Raw genomic sequence first — 22,173 nt, forward strand, 5'->3', positions numbered from 1 at the left:
TAAAGGCCCTGTTCATATCATTCATTCTCTAACATGCAACAGATAAAAGAGAGACATAAATGCACTATTCATGCTTTTCATTTATCCTGACTAAAAATTTGTCCATGGTTAATGATGAGAATATTCTAAAGTAGGGTTGTGGTGATGGTTGCACAACCCTGTAAATACACTAAAAATCATTGAATTATACCCTTTAAATGAGTGAAGTTGATGGTATGTAAATTATATCTCAGAAAAACTATATTAAAAATGCATCTGTGGATAAAATTATTAGGAAAACAAAACTATCTGTAAAAGTCCAGCCCACACAAAATTATAGAGTTATTTTGAATCACCAAAATTAATAACTATTTCTGTATGCGTTTCTCATTGGCTAAGAGGGCTGGGGGCTGTGAGGTGGCTGTCAGGCTGCTATTCTGTAATCTCCCCACAAGAAAGCAGCGCAGAGCACAGGGGTCTCATCCGAGGGAGAACCTTGAATCATCTACTGCACTTTAAGAGAAAACTATTTCCTGAACATCGGTTGAACCACTGGGTGCAATTTGTTTTGGCACATCTTATAAGAGATTGTGATGTTCCAAATAGGTCCACACCATGATTGGTAACTGCTGTTTTTTAAAATATTTAATGTCATGGGGAAATATTAGTATATATTATATTATATATATAAAACAATTTGTGAAACTGGAAAACTATAAGCTATATATGGATATATGGAGATATGTATATATATCAAAACTTTAATACTATCTCCGGGTATTAAGAGTAGACCTAGCAAATAATTAACAACTGATCCTGCTTTTGGACCACTGACAAAATGTGTGGTGGGGTGTGTGTGTGTGTGTGTGTGCAGTCACACAGGTGGTTTCACAAAACAGTTCATATGCCTTAAGAACAGTGCTGTCTCAATTAATGAACCAGGACAACTGAAGAGGTTAGGAATGGGGGTTTTGGTATACAGAGTGATAATCTCAAATCACAGTTACAACAAAGCTAGTTAAAATTCAGCACACATTTACCATCCATACACATATATCAAAAGTATCAAAGTCTTTCCAGAACAAATATTTAGCAACAAACAATAAAAACCATCACAGCAGAGAAGATCAAAGATTTGGTTACATTTTCTGTTCCTTAGCTGCCCCCCTCCTTTGTTCCAGGGTTCAAAGGGGATAAGACGGGCAGGTCTGGTCTTGGCTGCCAGTCCCCTGGAGCCCTTCCTGCTTCTCATTCTCTCCTCCCTCTCTGTGGCCCTGGATCTGCAGCTACATCTGCTCCCCTGTGAGATCATCTGCTCTCTGGAGGAGCTGTTCTCACATCCAGGGATTCTGGAAGCCACAGGAATGACTGCGCTGGGAGAGGGCCACAGGGCATGTACAGAGTAGCGTGTGTTTGTGAACAGTAGACATACCCTCAATACGTGGATGTTATCACTTTGTTGAAGTGATTTTTTTCTTCCGAAAATGTGTACTCTGTCACCGACTTCTAGATGAGCAAGAGTTGACTACTGCATCTTATCAGATCTGAAGTCCAGCAGTTATAAGATACATCATTATAGTGTGGACCCCTGAGAAAGAAACAATGAAGCTAATTATATAACTCAAAGCTTTCTTACTACTTGGGATGTTTCCATGCAATATTTATCTGCCACTCTCTGTGCCCTCATCCTCCATGCATTTCTTAGAGGAGTGCTCCACTCTGGTCTCTGGGACCTTCTTCCAAGCCTCTGAGGTGCATTCTGCAAATGTTATACTGAAATTCTCTTAATCTTACCAGAAGGTGTCAACAAAAGATTTTCAGGTACCCAATAGGAACACATTTTAAGTGGCAATTAAATGCAACCCATGCAGTACAACCAATGTACATAATATGAACACCCATGATTAAGTCCCTGCATGTGCAGCAAATGACAACCACCATGCGACCGTTCTCCCAGTGGAGAGTGCTCACGAGGTACACTCCACTTCTTCTCAGTTTTTAAGCTGAGGAAAAATACATCCCTTAGAATGAATGAAACTTGGGAAATATGAAACTAACAGTGATCAAGAAGGAATCCAGCTGAGCAAACACTGGCAAGATTATACTTTTGGCCACAGGGTCAGGTGTGGTGGACCAATGCAAGCAGCATTCAGGTGCTCACTGTGCGATAGCCATGATATTCAGTGTTTTTTATGCATCGGTCATCCGATGGTCCCAACACTGAGTTAAGTTGGGTGGTTTTATCCTCATTTTACAGACGAGGAAATTGAGCTCAGAGATGTTAAGTAACATCTCTTGGCATCTTGACCATGCCAAGGTCACAAAGTAGCAGGTGACAGCCCAAGTGTGAACCCAGATGTGTCTGACTCCAGAATCCTTTATATACCCACCACACCAGTTTCTATACTGGCCTTACAGCACTTGAGTTCTGAGAGCAATTATAGTTGTAGTTCACCTGGTCCCCGATATTCCTGAAGGGGTTACATCAGAATTTTATGGAGAGGAAAAAGAATTGTCTAGAGTGCCTGCAACCACAATATGGTGTGAGAACTACATACTAGTGACAAAATAGTGAGTATGAGCATATGTAAGTGTATATGTACACACAACTACCAGTTGGGAAGGTAGAGAGTTGAAGAGGGTACTCTGGCTCTTTATTGGAAGACAATCACCCAGGCTTCTTAGGACCTTCCATTGCACAAGGGATGAGTCTATATTACTAGCTTTGTCACATTATCAAATATCCTCATTGACTATAGGAGCCCAGGATTTCACTTGTTTGGCAGTTTCAGGACAGCTATGAACTATGGACTCATGCTGTCTGGTTCCACTCACCAAAAACCATGATTGGGACCACCGACTGCAGCTCAGCTCAGATAGAGACAGCAACTCTCTGACCACTAGTGTAGTTAGAGGAACTCTTTTTTTTTTTTTTTTTTTTAATTTAGGTATGGGCAAGTGCCTTTATTATTTATTCATTTATTTATTTATTTATATTTATTTATTTTTGGCCGCTCTGCACAGCATAAGGAACCCTAGTTCCCCAAGCAGGGATCGAACCCATGCCCCCTCAGTGGAAGCGTGGATTCATAACCACTGGACCACCCGGAAAGTCCCTAGAGGAACTTTTTTTAAGGCTTCATGAGGTAAATGAAAATAAGGATTAGTATTGAAATTTTCTTCCTTTCTACACTTTATTTTCCATTTCTTGTTTCCTTCACAAAAGATTTCATCATGAAAAGAAGGAAGTCCAAACTGAAATGAGTTAAAACTTTGTCTCCAAGAGGATTGTGCCTTGGCCCAGAGTTGAGGTAAGAGGTGATGGTGCATATGGGGAGGGGGGTGGGAGGAGAGGGGGGAGGACCACGTGGAGCTACATTGTCACATGCGCTCCCTCCCTCAGTCTCTCTCTCCCTTTCTCTCTCTCTTCTCTTTCTACCTACTTCACTTTCCAGGCTTTCTGTTTCTCTTTCCCTCTTCTGGGAAAGATGCTGTACCAAAGACATTGCTTACAGGGATCGGCTTTTCTAGACCTCAGGCAGACACGTGTGGACTTACAGGAGAGAGTCTGGGCCAAGGGACAAAAGTGTAAGAAGTCACAGCTGTTCTGGGAAATTAAGGGTGAATGGCAGCTGTGATATTGCTGGCAACCCTGAACCAAAAGGCTGCTGACCTTTGCTTTCCTTCCTCCACCCTACCTTGCTCTATTCTAAAACTACCCTTTTCTTATGATTTCTTGCCATATTCTAGGCGATCCCCATATATTTAAGCCCTAAAGAATCCAGTTGATGTTTTCAGGACTTGCTGTGTCCTCTGATTCTCTAAGGCAGCTTCATTGTTTCTCAACCACTCAGTGGTGATGAAACAAATGCCTTGTCCTGCTGGATAAGTCATGGAGGAGAGAAAACGTAGGTGACAATGGGCCATTATGTGCCTTTTTCTTACCATCCTATTGCTGTAAGGATTCTCTCATTGCTACTGCAAAGCTCTCTCCTTGGAATCCTGAAGTAGCTAAACACAGCCTTTTGCACTCATGGCCAGACACTCAGAACTCATCCACCTCCCCTCCTCCATCCTCTTGTCTATACCTTCTTTTCCTTCCTCTTTCCTTGTGTTATATAATATTATATTTAATATTTGATATCCCATTAAAAGTTTTAAACAATCACAAACTCACAGAAATATTGCTAGAGACTCTTTTTCTTTAAGATTTTGAAAGTAATTTGCCAACTTGGTACCCTATTATCCCCGTATACAATCAAGGACATTCTCCTACACAACCAAAATACAACCATCAAAATCAGGACAGGAGCACTGCCTATCACCACCATCTAATCCTGAGACCCCACTCAGCGTTTGCCAGTTGCCCCAGTAGTGGCCTGCATGGCCAAAGCATCCAGTTCAGAATTGCTGCCATGTCTCTTTAGCCCACTTCAGTCTGGAACAGTTTCATACTCTTTCTTTGACATTTTTTTTTTTTTTGGCACACGGGCTTAGTTGCTCCGTGGCATGTGGCATCTTCCTGGAGCAGGGATCGAACCCATGTCCTCTGCATTGGCAGGTGGACTCTTAACCACTGCGCCACCTAGGAAGCCCATTCTTTGACATTTTTTTAAGATCACATGCCAGTTATTTTGTAGAATGCCCCTCAATTTGGGTCTGTCTGATGTTTCCTGATCATTGGATTCAGGTCATGCATCTTTAGGAGGAATATCACAGAATGATGAGTGCATCTCATTGCATCCTGTAAGGTGGTATGAAATTTTGGTTTTTTCCATTACTGATAGTGTTCACTCATCACTTCATTGAGATGGTGTCTGCCTGACTTCTTCACTGTAAAGTTACTTTTCTCCCCTTTGAAACTGATAAATATGTTGGTGAGAGGTACTTTGAACTATGTAAGTATTCTGTTCCTCCTCGAACTCTCAATTTATGTAGAATCTCATGGTCTCCTATTTTATTAGATCAATTCCCCTGTATGAACCAGTTATCCATCTCTCCCTCCGTCCTCTCTCCCTCTCAGACCCCCTCCTCATGCTGCTTGACCGTGATTTGTTACACTGGGCTGCACCCCTCTCCTGGCAGTAGATGCCCTCTTGCCTCCCTTGTGTTCTGAGCTGTGGCTCCTCACTCCCCCAGTACAGAGTCCTGCCTCCCTTTGTCACAGCTAATGGGTTCAGGAAGGGAAGGGAATGGGAAGAAGGTGAAGGCACCTTCTGTTGTCCTTGGTTTCCCCTCCTTTTCCTCTTTCCCATCGTCTTGACCTATTCTGACCCCTCTCACCCTGGCCAACTCTCACATCCATCTTTCCAAGCACTCAAGGCAGGACTGAACCTTAGGCCATGGCATAAGCTCCTCTAGTCAGACTATGGGGTTCTGATTCCTGGTGTGGAGACTTATAAGCTGTGTGACCTCGGGTAAGTAACTTTCCCTCTCCAAGCCTCATGGTGTATAAAAATGAGCATCTGAAAATGCTACTTCATAGTGCTTTTAGAACCAAATGAGATAGTCCCTGACACAAAGTAAGCACTAAATAAGTTTTGTTGATTATTTTCCATCCTGTTTCAGTTGACTGTCATTTTATCTCTCTATTTTTTTTTTCCTTTTGTCTCATTCTTTTTATATTTTGGCTCCTCTGGACTATTTCACTTTCTCTTGACTCATTTTACTTTCCCTATATTCTGTGTAAGATGTGCTGAAGGGAGGCATTGTGTTGTCACCAGCAGAAGTTCTGACGGGAACTCCCAGAGTCACGCGCTCATGGGATATCAGACAGCAGTGGTCTCTGTGCCCCACGCCCTGGCTGGGACAGAGATGAGACATGTTCACTGCTACCCTCTAGCTTGGCTAGGGAAAGGGAAAGAAGGATCTCTGAGAAAGGACCGAGGTGGAAATAAGTATTCAGAACTTACCGCTTGCAAATTAAGGACCCTTCCTCTAACTGGCATGGAGTTTGTGAAGACAGAAGAGTGATCCTTTGAAGGTTTGAACAGAATTGCATTTTGGGGCCTTGTTCCCTTGGAATTCTGTGATTTCTGGTAGATGAAAGGTGAAATCCAATGATGTAGAGCCACTGTTGTCTACTGAAGCAGTTTCTGGAGAGAGAGCCAGAGCGAGAGCAGGAGATGCACAGCTGTCAGAGACTAGTAGATACTCACTGTTCACTAAGCCTCGGTCACGGGAGAATGGTCAGGAAGAGATGGTCTCAGGTTACTATGGTTTTGATACCCTACTTACAAAAAAGGACTTGAGACCCCTGCATGATGGGAAGGATAGAGGTACCGTTAATTAAGAAGATGGATAATAATGGTTTGGGGAGGGAGATGTGTGCAGAGAGGCCTCCCTTAACCACCCTAATTAATTTCTGCTGCCAGCCCCACACCATACCCCAGACACTTTTTATCACATGGAGCTGATCCAGAGTCTTTGTAGCCCTTATCATCCAACATTTCCTCTTTTTTTTAAATATTCATTTAATTAATTAATTTATTTGCTTGCACCGGGTCTTAATTGCGGCAGGCAGGCTCCTTGGTCGGGGCATGTGAACACCTAGCTGCGGCATGCACGCGGGATCCAGTTCCCTGACCAGGGACCAAACCCAGGCCCCCTGCACTGGAAGCCAGGAGTCTCAACTGCTGCACCAGCAGGGAAGTCCCCAACATCTTCTCTTCTACATGCTTACTCTGTTTCCCCAGAGAGTGCCGCCTGCATGAGGGCAGGCATCTTCTCAGTCTTGTTCACATGGCTCTCCAGTGCCCAGTGCAGGGCCTGCAACATCGTACATGTTGATCACGTTTGTTGAATTAGTAAGTGAGGCGACTTTATTATATTACATTTTCTCTGTCTCTGTTCACTGTAGTTCCGTTTCTTGGATCTCCTGAGGTTTATACGTAAGCACAATGAAGAAGAGTAACAGGAAGTCTACCACAAGGATCGATGAGCATGAGGACATCTGTGTCCCAGACGCCGAGGACCCAGGAGAGCTTCAGAATATGTTGGACGGAGGAGAGTACGCCCCCTTTGTATCTCCTCCCATATTAGAGAGCAATTTTATCCAGGTACATAATAATGGAGCCCTAACGTAAGTTCCAATAACTTCAGTACTTAATTTCCTCAAAGGCAACGGAAAAGGTGGGAAGAATTGTTTTAATGTGACAAGGGAATGTGTGATACAATTAAAGAGAACAGTTTGGGAACTTCAAACAACCTAAAATAATTATAATATAAAAGGAAAATTCATTTCAAATTTTCCCAACAAACTCTTACTTAAAAATTTTGTCCCAACTCTATGGAAATTGTCATTCTATCATTATCTCCCCAAAATTACACAAAGAGATTATAGTCATTTTTAGAACATTCTGCCACAGAAAAGCATTCAGATAACTCCTTTTTTAATTTAGGAGAATAACGTCTATGACACAACTAGGGATTAAAATGTATTTCAGTTCTTAGTTCTGAAGGTAAAATATAATTGTCAAATCATCTCAGGGAGAAAAGTTTCCTTCTCCTAAAAATGTACCTACATTGTGAATGAAACTACACTTCAATGCGTTTGGGAGCAGTTCTAACTTTCCTCTAAACATTCAACATTACAATATTCAGGCAGGGGCTTCCCTGATGGTCCAGTGGTTAAGAGTCTGTGCTTCCACTGCAGGGGACATGGGTTCAATCCCTGGTCAGGGAAGCTCTGTATGCTACAAGGTGTTGGGGGGAAAATTTAGACAAAGAAATTGGGAAATGAGTTAAATGGTGTGGGCCATACCCTTAACCTTCATGGAAATGTCATGACCAAGTCTAACATGCAACACACCCATTTGAGCAGCTCCTTGGCTGATTCTGTAAAGGGATGACAGGAAAAACAACATACACATGTTCTCTGCACTGATGGGAGGAGACCTCCTCACCTCTAGGCACCATGGCAGGGAGGTGACGCCTCGGAGAACGCTAGTGTTTAAGTCATGCCCCAGAACATACGTGATGTATGAGTTGACATACTTTACCTTCTGTGTGCTTCTTTCCTACTCATAATCTTTTAATTTTACTTTTCACACTTCTGCACCTTTTTCAAATAACCATTTTCAAGCTCTAATGAACAGTGGGGGAGGCAGTCAGCATTTTATAAATCAGACACGGCCCCATATCATAGCTGGATAAGCTATTCCCTTTAACACACACAACCTCTTGTGGTTGCTATGTCTCTGGCAGCAACTTACCAAGGTTCCTGACTCAAGTGTGAGTGAAAAAGAACAATTATGTCAAGTAGAGTGAAAGAGCCACAGGACATCAGCTCACTCACGGGAGTCATCAGGGACCTGAGTTCCCTCTTTTTTTCTGTCACCTTCAAATTCACTCCCTTTAGGACATCACATGCAAATAGGACCTGACAGCTGCCAGCAATGGAAGGGAGGCGTCTCGTGCTTGAACGGTTTGTGAGGGCTGAGAACCCTTTCCCGGAGCTGCCAGGAGGCCCCCAATAGTGTCTCACTGACCAGGCCTTGCCGAAAGCAGTCACTGGCCAGGAGACAGGGTCACCATGACCAGTTTAGGTGGGTCAGGGTTTAGCTCCTCACCTGGGGCACCATCCTGAGGGGTGGATACTGGACAAAACCAGAATTCTAGTAATCAGGAAGAATAGGAGCATGGCTTTGGGTAGGTAATCAGTGGTGTAGGCTACAATCTCTTTCTAAACATATTTGTTTTTAAGTGATTTATTTTTTTGAAGCAGTTAATGTACAACTGAGAAACCAAGTGTTGTCCCTCTCTGGCTTCCTTCACATCCCTGTCCACCCACTTTCCAGTGTCCTTCTCTTCCACCTGGCAGAGACGCTCCTGGGTACCCAGCCAGTCTGTGTCCCACACTGTGCAGGTCTCAGCTAGAGGTCCTGTCTCAGGGAAGGTTTTTTCTGACCCTATGGCCAGGGTGTGCTGGAGCTGACCGACTGGTAAGTGTTCAGGAAGTTTACAAGTCAGTTGTTAAACACAGCCATCATTAAGAATTAAATTATATAAACTTACAAATAAAACTATATTCAAAACAAAGGCAACAAATACTCAGAACTCATCATTCCTATTGTATTACTACATTTTACTTTTATCTTGAGCTTATGGATACAAGAGTTTGACTTCTGGGAGAATCAATTGTCTGTATGGATTTAACATGAGGAGTATAGTATGTCATTGTCTGTAAATTGTGTGCTGCTCATCTTTTATACCGGTGAAATTTATAATAAACTTATGAGTATCTTTTGAGAGACAGCAGTTACACACTTACCAGCACACCACTGGCTTCCTCCCCCCAAGTTTTCTGTGATGTGCCCCACAGCACAGCACCCTAAACTTCTACTCAGTAACACTCACAGCAACACTTAATGACATACTTGTTTGATGTTCGCCTTCCCCAGTGGACCCCAGGGGTCAGGGACTGGGTCTGTCTGTTCACTGTGATGTCTCCAAGCATTGACATGAACAAAGGCATCATGGTTCCTTTCTCCTTTATTCCTCTACTGCTTGGGTAAGCAAGGTTGTCGGGACCACACACTTTATCAGAAAACTTCTCTTCCTGTTCTCTGCCTCAGGTCAACAGGAGAGGTGAATCCATTTACCTTCACAACCGAGCCAACTGGGTGACTGTAGGCATCTGTTCTTCCAGTCCCACCCTCAAGACCCCCAACGTGATGCTGCTGGCACATCTGACACCCGCTGCCCAGAAAGATTCAGAACCCCTGTTTAAAAGTCTCTTGACATCTCCTTCTCCAGAGAATCTGGTGCTCACCAGGTAAGTTACAAAGGGAAGAGGATACAGACCTCTAAGAAAATGTGCTTTACCTGTGAGGAAATGAGAATAGAAACACAGATGACAAGTGCTCCGAGGGAGCACCTCATTTGTGCTCCTGACTGCAGATGACAGAGTCGCATCCTTAAAGTCTGGGGAGATGGTTTGACAACCTGGCGGTCAAACAGGTGGTTCACTTCTCAAAAAAATTAAACCTAAGTAACAGGAACTGAAGGCTCATAATAAAATGCCTCTTTAGAACATGCCCCACCCCACCCCCCTTCCAACTTCCATCAGAATTAGCTCTGGTCTTGTCTCAAGCCACCAACTTGCTGTAGCACCCACAGCAAATCACTAACTTCTCTCAGTCTCAACCTTGCAGGATTAACTAAATGGGACAACTTCTCCTACATAACTAATAAATAGTTGATGCTCTAGTTGATAGTCTTGGGATTATGATTCAGGTGAGATGGCCCTCAGGAACCTGATTACATGTTTTGAGCCTCACAAGCTAAGAATCAGACCTGGGAACATCTGGTCACAGAAGGTTCTGCCCCAACCCATGCCTGCCCCTCCCCAGGCCTGTCAGAGAGGCACACCTATTGTCCTGAGCCTCAGTCCACAAACTTCTACGATAAAGGAAAGGCCTTGTGATAGTTTCCAGTCAGGCCTCCAGATAATGTTTGCATCTGTCTGCAGGTTTCTTCCTCTGCAGTTTGTGACTCTCTCTGTGCATGACGCTGAGAATATGCGCATCAAAGTAAAGCTGGTGAGTGGCCGAGCCTACTACCTACAGCTCTGCACCCCTCCGTGCAGACAAGACTCCCTATTCTCTCAGTGGGTGGAACTCATCTCCCTCTTGAAAGAGGAGAAAGCCAAAGCTTCCAAAGTGTCGGAAGTCTCCAGCCTCTCGAAAATCACAAATAGCACAGATATCACAGGCTCAGTGGACATCATGGATATTGCAGCCTTCACAGCTGTACAGACCTCACACCTGTACACATGTTCAGACCCCATCAATAACATAGAAAGCATTGATTTCTCAGAATTCACAGACATCACCGATGTCACCGACGTCACGGATATTCCAGAAAATGAGGTCACCGAGGCCCCAGATATAAAAATTGTCACAGAAGTCATAGAAGTCACAGATGTCTGTGATGTCACAGTGGGCTCAGGGGTCACAGTGGTGTTTGAAAACGATGACATACTCAGGGCCAAGCGAGAGGAAAAGGTATGTGACATGGAAGACTTTCATTCTCTAATAATCACTTTCTATCACTCTCTTTGGTAAGCTACCTGACATCGATTATCGAAATGCTATGGAACTTACTCTGAGTAACCTAATATTAATAATGAGATCTGATCCCTGAACCCTGGTGTAAAAGAGTTGTAAGATGTCCCCTGAAATAGGCAGTGACCGTCCATACCATAAAACTTTACCTTGTATCAGAAAGCTATGGTGGGTTAGATAGACTTTGGTATCAGAGTCAGAAGCCCTGGGTTGGAACCTGGACCTGATGCATATTAGTTTGGCCAAGTCACTGACCCTGAATGAGCCTGTTTCCTCATCTCTCAAATGAGGATGTGAATATCATGTAAGGGCTATATCAAGGTTTAAATGTACACAAAATTACGAAGTATACTGAAGCATGGGGTGAAATTTCAGTATGTAAAAGTGAGGGTGGAAATAAGAAAATAAAATACGCAAAGTGAGGAGCTTTAGAAAGAGCCAGGAAGTAGAAAAACACAGAGCCACATACAAGGATAGATCAGTTTGGCTGGAGCATAATATATGTGGAAAATAGTAGGATATAGGATTGGAAAGTTGCTTGCAAACCTTGAATGCCAAAATAAGAAGTGTAGACTCAGTCTCTGGGCAAACCTTAGCCACAAAATCTCTGTGTAAGGGAGTGAAGGAGCTCTATTTTTAAAAGATTAAGTCTGATGGCGGGATGGATTGTAGGTAAAGAGATCAGTGTGCAGACTGCTGCTGAGAAACCTCTGCGGGGCCCACGATGAAAAATGGCAGAGGGCAAAAATGGACATCTCCAGAAGAAGAAACCACTAGCTAATAAATTTAGTGGAAAAGTTTAACCTCATTAGTAATCCAAGAAATGCAAACTTGAAAAAAATTTCACCTATAAAACTGATAATTAAAAGAATAAAAGCAGTCAGTGTTAGTAAGGGTGGGGTCACCTTGGAATTTGTAAGGATTCATGGTAAAGTGAGAATTGGAACAAACTTTCTTGAAACCATTATGAGTCAAGAACCTAGAAATGTTGACACCCTTTGACTCAGTGATTCCACTTTTAAGAATCTTTCTTAAGGAGTTAATCATCAATAGGAATGAGGATTTAGCTATAAAGATGTTAATACCGCATCCATGCCATGTTTATAAAAATGAAATAATGAAGATACAGAAGTAACCTAAATGTCCACCACAGAGGAATGGCTAGATGAACTTAAATCCACGAAGGGCAGGTGCCACGTTTATCTCATTCAGGAGCAACCATTGTGACTGGCAAGAGCCTAGTCACTCAGTACATACTTGTTAAACAAACGACTATTCCGTAGCTGTTAAAATTGTTGGAGAATTTTTCTTTACTTTGGAAAAATGTTTGTGATGTAAAGCTGAGTGAAAAATGAAGTAAAGAATATGATCCTTATTACATAAAAATGCATGTAGACACACAGACAACAGGAGGGGGAAAGATATTGTTAATAGTTTATTTCTAGATTGTAGGTTTATAAGCAATTGATATTTTCTTCTTTATATGTTTATGAATTTTCTGCTTCCTACAATAAAAATAATTTTTAATTAGAAAAATTTAAGCAGCTTTACATGGTTTTTAATAACATGGGGAAATTTTTATAATAAATCATTAAGTGAAAAATGTGGGATATAGAACTGCAATATGATCGCAAAGCAGATACATTCAAAATAAATAAATGGACAAAAAGATCAGAATGAAATGTGCCACAGTAGTTATTTCTGGCCTGTGGCATCAGGCCAGCAATAGTTTTCTCCCTCTAACTTTATATCTTTTAGAATTTTCTAAATATTCTATGAATACTATAAGATATTATAAATATTCTAAAATATATAAATATTTATTACTTTCATTGTCAGAAAAAAATGTTTTAGCTTTAAAGAAGGTTATTGCATTATTTTCAAGGAATGGTCATAGAGGTAAGGGATTAGGTAAAGACAAAGGGAGGAAGAAGGTGCAGATATGAGGGACATCAGAGAGACAGAGTCTTTGTGACCAGCTGATCTATTGCTCTGAGGCCTGAGAGAGAGATTCTGAGGAGGGTTGGGAAAAACGGAGAGGTGGTACATTAACAAAGGACATTAGGAGAACTGGAGAGATTTTTGGGTACTAAGTTTTAGATTCTAAGTCTTTTGAAAAACAAACTCTTTAGTATTATTATGAACCTCCAACTCCTGTCACCCATTAGATGCTCTTAAATCAAGAGCAAGCTTGGATTGGGGAGCAAGTGGCAAGGCAATTCTAGAAAACTTCCCTTTCCCTGCCAATTCAGGGAAAGGAAGTCCTGTAATTGAGTACTAATTTTCTTGTGTGAGGTGACTTTGGTGTACCTGACCACATGAGTTTTAGTATGTGCTGTGTCAGGTCCCTATGCTGCCAGCCTCCAGCGCCCGCCTGGGCTCTTCTCTCAGTGGCTAACACCAAGCCTCGCCCCCTCATCATTGCGCCTGCGCACTCAAGGGCACTCAGTAAATACGAATGAAATGATTACTGCTCCATAAGTAATCTGTTTCTGTATGATGCTCTTCTGTTACCTGATTGGCTGCTGCTTATTATTTTCAAAGGAAAAAATGGAAAACATTCTGAAGTCTGGGTGTCTACGAGATACAAAAAGTAAGAATGAGTTTAGAGAATCCTCGAAACATGTCACCATCTCAAACCTAACGCTGACTTTCGAAGGTGAAAGATGCTTTCAATCTACCTTGACTGCAGAAGAAGATGAGACAAATAAATCCAAAGAGGTTAGCAATAGACCCTCTGAAATAAGGACAACTGACTCTAAAAGCACGGCTCTCAAGGCCGAAGAATCCAGGTATGTGAGGCAGGGAAATGACAAGTGATGCTAAGACATGACATATGTAAATAAGTGCATGCTTTAAAGTCCCTGCAACTCGGGCATTTGTTACTGAAGATTCTCAGACGTACATACAATGTAACTGAATGATGACATACATAGTCAACTCAATTATCCACATTTGGTTCAACCTTGTCTAATTTTTATTTTCACACCAATTTCTCACACCATTCAGTTGGCATCCTGGGCTATCTGCCTGGTGTCAATGGTGTGTGCTGAAGGAAATAGAATAGAATCACAGTGTTCATATTTTGGAGTTAGGGTCATTGATCTCTAGAGTAATTATAGGTACTTTTATCTTTACACTTCTCTATATTTTCTTTTTTTTTTTTTTTTTATTATTTTATTTTATTTTTTGGGGGGTACACCAGGTTCAATCAACTGTTTTTATACACATATCCCCATATTCCCTCCCTTCCTTGACACCCCCCCCCTCGATTCCCCCCCACCCTCCCTGCCCCAGTCCTCTAAGGCATCTTCCATCCTCAAGTTTCTTCTCTATATATCCCTTACATTTTTATACATTTCCAATCAATAACTTAATAATCTGAAAGACTATTTTTATAATTGTAATACCCAATTGCAAGATGAATGTGAGAGACACCATGGTATTATAAAGATAAAAGTTAATATGATCATTCTAGAATAACAGCTAACAGGAAACCAGAGAAAAATATAGAGATCTAAATGCTGTGTTAGCAAGAATGAAAATGAGGACCATCATGAATTATAGACATAAAGTTCTTTTTAAATATGAAAAGGAACAGGGGAAAACAGGGAAATAATTTTTTAAAAGTTTGATTCGTTCATTCAATAATATTTACTGAGCACCATCTATATGCTAGAGACTGGGCATACAGCAGTGAAAACATGTCATGGAGTGTTTCATTCTAGTGGAGGGTAGAGATAACAATCAAATAAAGTGTATTATGCCAGCTGGAATGTGCTATGAGAAAACAAAAAGTAACAAGGATTTGAGGAGGGAGTAGGGATATTTTATGTAAATGGTCAGGGACTGCTTCTCTGAGGAAGGGCAGGGATCTGAAGGAAGGGTGGAGCTCTGGGGGAATAGAGTTCCAAGCTGACTGCATAACAGTTAGATGTTAGGTGATCAGTAAACCATCATTATTGTTACTATTAATTCATCTCCAACAGTGTAGATAAAAGAAAGTTGGCTATTCTGTCAAAATATGTATATATATCTTAACACAACATTGTAAAGCAACTATACCCCCCAAAATATGTATATGTGTGTGTATATATATGTCTGTCTGTATATATATATATATTTATCTTAATCGACTGAGGGTTAAGTGTCCAAAACTGTCTTCCATTTTAACCTTCTTTCCCAACTAAGTAGGGGTCCAGGGAAGCAAAGGAATATGGATGACCCTTAAAGGTTCACAAATCTTGAAGTCAGAGTAATATCTGGGCAGCCACATTTCTCGCAGTTCTAGAACCTCTACATCCTAGTGCCAGTGCATTCAAGATTGTTGGTAGATCTTGATTGTGAATTCAATACTTTCGGTTGTCTGCTTAAGCAAAGTATCGTGTCCTATCTAGGATTTCTATACTCGTGGTTCTTAATGTGTGGCTGGTCAGCAGCGTCACCTGGGAGCCAGTTGATGTTGTAACTTCTCAGGCCTACCCCTACCCTGCTGAATCATCAGCTCTGGGATGGGCTCAGCATTTTGTGTTGTCATAAGCCTCCAAGTGGTTCTAATGTACAATCAGGTTTGAGAACTGCTGCCTTATGAGAAGCCAGTCCTAGCTACAAAGTAGGGCTGAGCAAGGATTCCTCTCTTGTGAGGGCTTCTCCGAAGGCCCCAGAGCCAAAATGAGGATTCCCCTTCATAGCCGTGGGAAGAACTATCAGCTCAAACTCGAAGGAAGCTTCTTCAGAAATTTTTCCTATATGACCAAGGGCTCAGAAATTTGGATTAATAAATATTATGAACAATTCATTTCTTCCTCTTCTCTGATTGCCATTGCTAGGACTTCCAAAACTTTGTTGACTACAAGTGGCAAAAGTGGACATCCTCGTCTTGTTCCTGATCTGAGAGGAAAAGCTTTCAGGTTTTCGCCACTGAGAATGATGTTAGCTGTGGGTCTGTCATATATGGCCTCTCTTATGTTGAGGTAGATTCCCTCTATGCCCACTTTCTGGAGAGTTTTTTTTTTTTTATCATAAATGTGTGTTGAATTTTGTCAAAAGCTTTTTCTGCATCTATTGAGATGATCTTTTGGGTTTTATACTTCAGTTTCTTACTGTGTGTATCACACTGATCGATTTGAGAATATTGAAAAATCCTTGCATCCCTGGGATAATCCTACTTGATCATGGTGTAAGATCATTTTAATGTTGTGTTGGATTCCATTTGCTAGTACTTTGCTGAGGATTTTCACATCTATGTTTATCAGTGATATTGGCCTGTAATTTTTTTTATGGTACCTTTGTCTGGTTTTGGTATCAGAAGATGGTGGCCTCATAGAATGAGTTTGGGAGTGTTTCTTCCTCTCCAATTTTTCAGAACAGTTTTAAAAGGACAGGTGTTAACTCTTCTCTAAATGTTTGATAGCATTCACCTATGAAGCCACCTGGTCCTGGATTTTTGTTTGTTGGGAGTTGTTTTTTTTTTTTTTTAAGCTCTTTTTTGGAATATAATTGCTTTACACTCTTGTACCAGCTTTTGAGGTACACCAAAGTGAATCAGCTGTATTTATACATATATCCTCATATCCCCTCCCTCCCGTGACTCCCTTCCACCCTCCCTGTCCTGGCTTTCCAAGGAATCACCCATCATCAAGCTGATATCCCTTGGTTACACAGCAACTTCCCACTAGCTATCTATTTTACAGTTGGTAGTGTATATATGTCTAAGCTACTCTCTCACTTCGTCCCTACTTCCCCTTCACCCCTGTCCCCCAACCCCCAGTCCTCTAGTCCATTCTCTGCATCTGCATCCTTATTCTTGCCCTGTCACTGGGTTCATCAGTACCATTTTTTTTTAGATTCCATATATATTAGTTAGCATATGGTATTTGTTTTTATCTTTCTGGCTTATTTCACTCTGTATGACAGACTCTAGGTCTATCCACCTCATTACATATAGTTCCATTTCATTCCTTTGTATGGCTGAGTAATATTCCATTGTATATACGTGCCACAGCTTCTTTATCCATTCATCTGTTGATGGGCATTTAGGGTGCTTCCATGTCCTGGCTATTGTAAATAGTGCTGCAGTAAACATTATGGTATATGTTTCTTTTGGGATTATGGTTCTCTCTGGGTATATGCCCAGTAGTGGGATTACTGGATCATATGGTAGTTCTGTTTTTAGTTTTTAAGGAACCTCCAAACTGTTTTCCATAGTGGCTGTACCAGCTTACATTCCCACCAACAGTGCAGGAGATTTCCCTTTTCTCCACACCCTCTCCAACATTTATTGTTTCTAGATTTTTTGATGATGGCCATTCGGACCAGTGTGAGGTGATACCTCATTGTGGCTTTGACTTGCATTTCTCTAATGATTAGCGATGTTGAGCATCTTTTCATGTGTTTGTTGGCCATCTGTATGTCTTCTTTGGAGAAATGTCTATTTAGGTCTTCTGCCCATTTGTGGGTTGGGTTATTTGCTTTTTTGGTATTGAGCTGCTTATATATTTTGGAGATTAATCCTTTGTCCATTGCTTCGTTGGCAAGTATTTTCTCCCATTCTGAGGGTTGTTTTCTTGTCTTGTTTATGGTTTCTTTCACTGTGCAAAAGCTTTTAAGTTTCATGAGGTCCCATTTGTTTCTTCTTGATTTTCTTTCCATGATTCTAGGAGGTGGGTCAGAAAGGATCTTGCTTTGATGGATGCCATAGAGTGTTCTGCCTATGTTTTCCTCGAAGAGTTTTATAGTGTCTGGTGTTACATTTAGGTCTTTAATCCATGTTGAGTTTATTTGTGTGTGTTCTAATGTCATTCTTTTACATGTTGCTGTCCAGTTTTCCCAGCACCACTTATTGAAGAGGCTGTCTTTTTTCCATTGTATATTCTTGCCTCCTTTCTCAAAGATAAGGTGCCCATATATGCTTGGGTTTACATCTTGTTTCTCTCTTCTGTTCCATTGATCTTCCTTTCTATTTTTGTGCCAGTACCATACTGTCTTGATCACTGTGGCCTTGTAGTATAGTTTGAAGTCAGGAAGCCTAATTCCACCAACTCCATTTTTCCTTCTCAAGATTGCTTTGGCTATTCACGACCTTCTGCATTTCCATACAAATCGTAAGATTTCTTGTTCTAGTTCTGTGAAAAATGCCGTTGGTAATTTGATAGGGATTGTGTTGAATCTGTAAATTGCTTTGGGTAGTACAGTCATTTTCACAGTGTTGATTCGTCCAATCTAAGAACATGGTATGTCTCTCCATCTGTGTCATCTTTGATTTCTCTCGTTAGTGTCTTATAGTTTTCTGTATACAGGTCTTTTGCCTCCTTAGGAAGGTTTATTCCTAGGTATTTTATTCTTTTTGTTGCAATGGTGAATGGGAGAGTTTCCTTAATTTCTCTTTCTGCTCTTCCATTGTTAGTGCATAGGAATGCAAGAGATTTCTGTGCATTAATTTTGTATCCTGCTACTTTACTAAACTCATCAGTTAGTGCTAGCAGTTTTCTGGTAGAATCTTTAGGGTTTCCTATGTATAATATCATGTCATCTGCAAAGAGTGACAATTTTACTTCTTTTCCAATTTGGATTCCTTTCATTTCGTTTTCTTCTCTGATTGCTGTGGCTAACACTTCCAAAACTATGTTGAATAATCATGGTGAGAGTGGACACCCTTGTCTTGTTCCTGATCTTAGCGGGAATGCTTTCAGTTTTTCACCATTTAGAACGATGTTGGCTTTTGGTTTCTCATATACAGCTTTTATTACGTTGAGGTAATTTCCCTCTGTGCCCATTTTCTGGAGAGTTTTTATCATCAATGGATGTTGAATTTTGTCAAAAGCTTTTTCCGCATCTATTGAGATGATCATATGGTTTTTATCCTTCAGTTTGTTGATATGATGTATCACATTGATTGATTTGCGTATATTAAAGAATTCTTGCATCCCAGGGATAAACCCCACTTGATCATGGTGTATGATCTTTTCAGTGTACTGTTGGATTCTGTTAGCTAGTATTTTGTTGAGGATTTTTGCATCTATATTCATCAATGATATTGGCCTGTAATTTTCTTTTTTTGTGACATCTTTGCCTGGTTTTGGTCAGGGTGATGGTGGCCTCGTAGAATGAGTTTGGGAGTATTCCTCCTTCTGCTATATTTTGGAAGAGTTTGAGAAGGATAGGTGTTAGCTCTTCTCAAAATGTTTGATAGAATTTGCCTGTGAAGCCATCTGGCCCTGGGCTTTTGTGTGTTGGGAGATTTTTAACCACAGTCTCAATTTCCGTACTTGTGATTGGTCTGTTCCTATGTTCTATTTCTTCCTGGCTCAGTCTTGGAAGATTGTATTTTTCTAAGAATGTATCCATTTCTTCCAGGTTATCCAATTGATTGGCATATAGTTGCTTGTAGTAGTCTCTCATGATCTTTTGTATTTCTGCGATGTCAGTTGTTACTTCTCCTTTTTCATTTCTAATTCTGTTGATTTGTTTCTTCTTTTTTTTAATGATGAGTCTGGCTAATGGTTTATTAATTTTGTTTATCTTCTCAAAGAACCAGCTTTTAGTTTCATTGATCTTTGCTATTGTTTCCTTCCTTTCTTTTTCATTTATTTCTGCTCTGATCTTTACGATTTCTTTCCTTGTGCTCGCTTTGGGGTTTTTTTTGTTCTTCTTTCTCTAATTGTTTTAGGTGTAAGGTTAGGTTGTTTATTCAATATTTTTCTTGTTTCTTGAGGTAGGACTGTATTGCTATAAAATTCCCTCTTAGAACTGCTTTTGCTGCGTCCCATAGGTTTTGGGTTGTTGTGTTTTCATTGTCATTTGTTTCTAGATATTTTTTGATTTCCTCTTTGATTTCTTTAGTGATTTCTTGGTTGTTTAATAGCATATTGTTTAGCCTCCATGTGTTTGTATTTTTTACAGTTTTTTTCCTGTAATTGATATCTAGTCTCATGGTGTTGTGGTCAGAGAAGATGCTTGATATGATTTCAATTTTCTTGAATTTACCGAGGCTTGATTTGTGACCCAAGATGTGATCTATCCTGGAAAATGTTCCATGTGGACTTGAGAAGAAAGTGTATTCTGTAGTTTTTGGATGGGATGTCCTATTAGTATCAATTAAGTTGGGATGGTCATTTAAAGCTTGTGTGTCCTTACTTATTTTCTGTTTGGATGATCTGTCCATTGATGTAAGTGGAGTGTTCAAGTCTCCCACTATTATTGTGTTACTGTCAAATTCTCCTTTTATGGCTCTTAGCATTTGCCTTATGTGTTGAGGTGCTCCTATGTTGGGGGCATAGATATTTACCATTGTGATATGTTCTTCTTGGATGGATCCCTTGATCATTATGGAGTGTCCTTCCTTGTCTCTTGTAATATTCTTTACTTTAAAGTCTAATTTGTCTGATATGAGTATTGCTACTCCAGCTTTCTTTTGACCTCCATTTGCATGGAATATCTTTTTCCATCCCTTTACTTTCAGGCTCTATGTGTCCCTTGGTCTAAAGTGGGTTTCTTGTAGGCAGCATATAGAAGGGTCTTGTTTTTGTATCCTTTCAGCCAGTCCGTGTCTTTTGGTTGGAGCGTTTAATCCATTTACATTTCAGGTGATTATTGACATGTGTGTTCCTTTTACCATTTTCTTAATTGTTTTGGGTTTGTTTTTGTAGGTCTTTTCCTTCTCTTGTGTTTCCTACTTAGAAAAGTTCCCTAAGCAATTGTTGTAAGGCTGTTTTGGTGGTGCTGAATTCTCTTAACTTTTGCTTGTTTGTAAAGCTTTTGATTTATCCATTGAATCTGAATGAGATTCTTGCTGTGTTGGGAGTTTTTAAATCACAGATTCAATGTCAGTACTTGTGATTTGTCTGTTCATATTTTCCATTTCTTCCTGGTTCAGTCTTGGGAGATTGTACCTTTTTAAGAATTTGTCCATTTCTTCTAGGTTGTCCATTTTTTTGGCATATAGTTTACTGGAGTAGTCTCTTACAATCCTCTGTTTTCCTGTGGTATCAGTTGTAACTTCTTTTTCAATTCTTTTTTTATTGATTAGAGCCCTCTCCCTTTTTTCCTGATGAATCTAGCTAAAAGTTTATCAATTTTGTTTATCCTTTCAAAGAACCAGATTTTAGTTTCATTGACCTTTGCTATTGTTTTCTTTGTCTCTCTTTCATTTATTTCTGCTCTGCTCTTTGTGATTTCTTTCCTTCTACTAACTTTTGGTTTTGTTTCTTCTTCTTTCTCTAGTTGTTTCAAGTATAAGGTTAGGTTGTTATTTGAGATTTTTCTTGTTTCCTCAAGTAAGATATATTGCTATAATCTTGCCTCTTAGAACTGCTTTTGCTGCATCCCATAGGTTTTAGATTAACACATTTTCATTTTCATTTGTCTCTAGGTATTTTTTATTTCCTCTTCGATTTCTTCAGTGATCCATTGGTTGCTCAGTAGAATATTGTTTAGCCTCCACATATTTGTTTGGTTTTTTTGCATTTTTTTTTCATTCTAGTTGATATCTAAGCTCATAGCATTGTGGTCACAAAAGATGCTTGATATGATTTCAAATTTCTTAAGTTAGGAGGCTTGCTTTGAGACCCAGCAGGTGATCTACCCTGGAGAATGTTCCATGCACACTTAAAAAGAATGTGTATTCTGCTGCTTTCAGATGGAATGCTTTTCTCTTTCTCTCTCTCTCTCTCTTTTTTTTTTTTTCTGGATGGAAGAAACTTTCCTGCTCCAGCTTGAGGGTAGAGAAGTAGCTGAAATAGAGAAATTTCCCCCCAGAACACTGATTATTTCTTGATGGTAACAATGAGTTCTTTCAGTGGAACTAAATAATGACCAGGAGGACTACTGGAAGTCTGATGTGTTAGAGGAGAAAGAAGGAAGGGAAATTTAAAAAGTAATCATCAGTCAGAAATAGTGAGAGGACTTCCCTGGTGGGACAGTGGTTAAGAATCTGCCTGCCGGTGCAGGGGACATGGGTTTGATCTCTGGGCCGGGAAGATCCCATGTGCTGCAGAGCAACTAAGCCCATGCATCACAACTACTGAGCCTGCACTCTAGAGCCTGCAAGCCACAACTACTGAAGCCTGCATGCCTACAGCCCATGCTCCGCAACAAAAGAAGCCACCTCAAGGAGAAGCCTGCGAACAGC

At 40.6% G+C, this 22,173-nt stretch overlaps 1 protein-coding gene across 1 annotated transcript in view; it reads left to right on the forward strand.

Moving 5' to 3' along the window:
* Positions 1–6,178: 6,178 nt before the first annotated feature.
* The window catches only part of GARIN2 (golgi associated RAB2 interactor family member 2), a 28,769-nt gene continuing 12,774 nt past the window's right edge, over positions 6,179–22,173 (forward strand). The window contains exons 1-5 of the mRNA XM_057733268.1: positions 6,179–6,188; positions 6,862–7,037; positions 9,555–9,754; positions 10,451–10,985; positions 13,590–13,837. Of these exons, the coding sequence (XP_057589251.1) occupies positions 6,179–6,188; positions 6,862–7,037; positions 9,555–9,754; positions 10,451–10,985; positions 13,590–13,837 (1,169 nt within the window). The remainder of the gene's footprint in view (positions 6,189–6,861; positions 7,038–9,554; positions 9,755–10,450; positions 10,986–13,589; positions 13,838–22,173) is intronic.

The sequence above is a fragment of the Hippopotamus amphibius genome, chromosome 4 (genome assembly GCF_030028045.1).
Source record: "Hippopotamus amphibius kiboko isolate mHipAmp2 chromosome 4, mHipAmp2.hap2, whole genome shotgun sequence".
Taxonomy (NCBI): Eukaryota; Metazoa; Chordata; class Mammalia; order Artiodactyla; family Hippopotamidae; genus Hippopotamus; species Hippopotamus amphibius.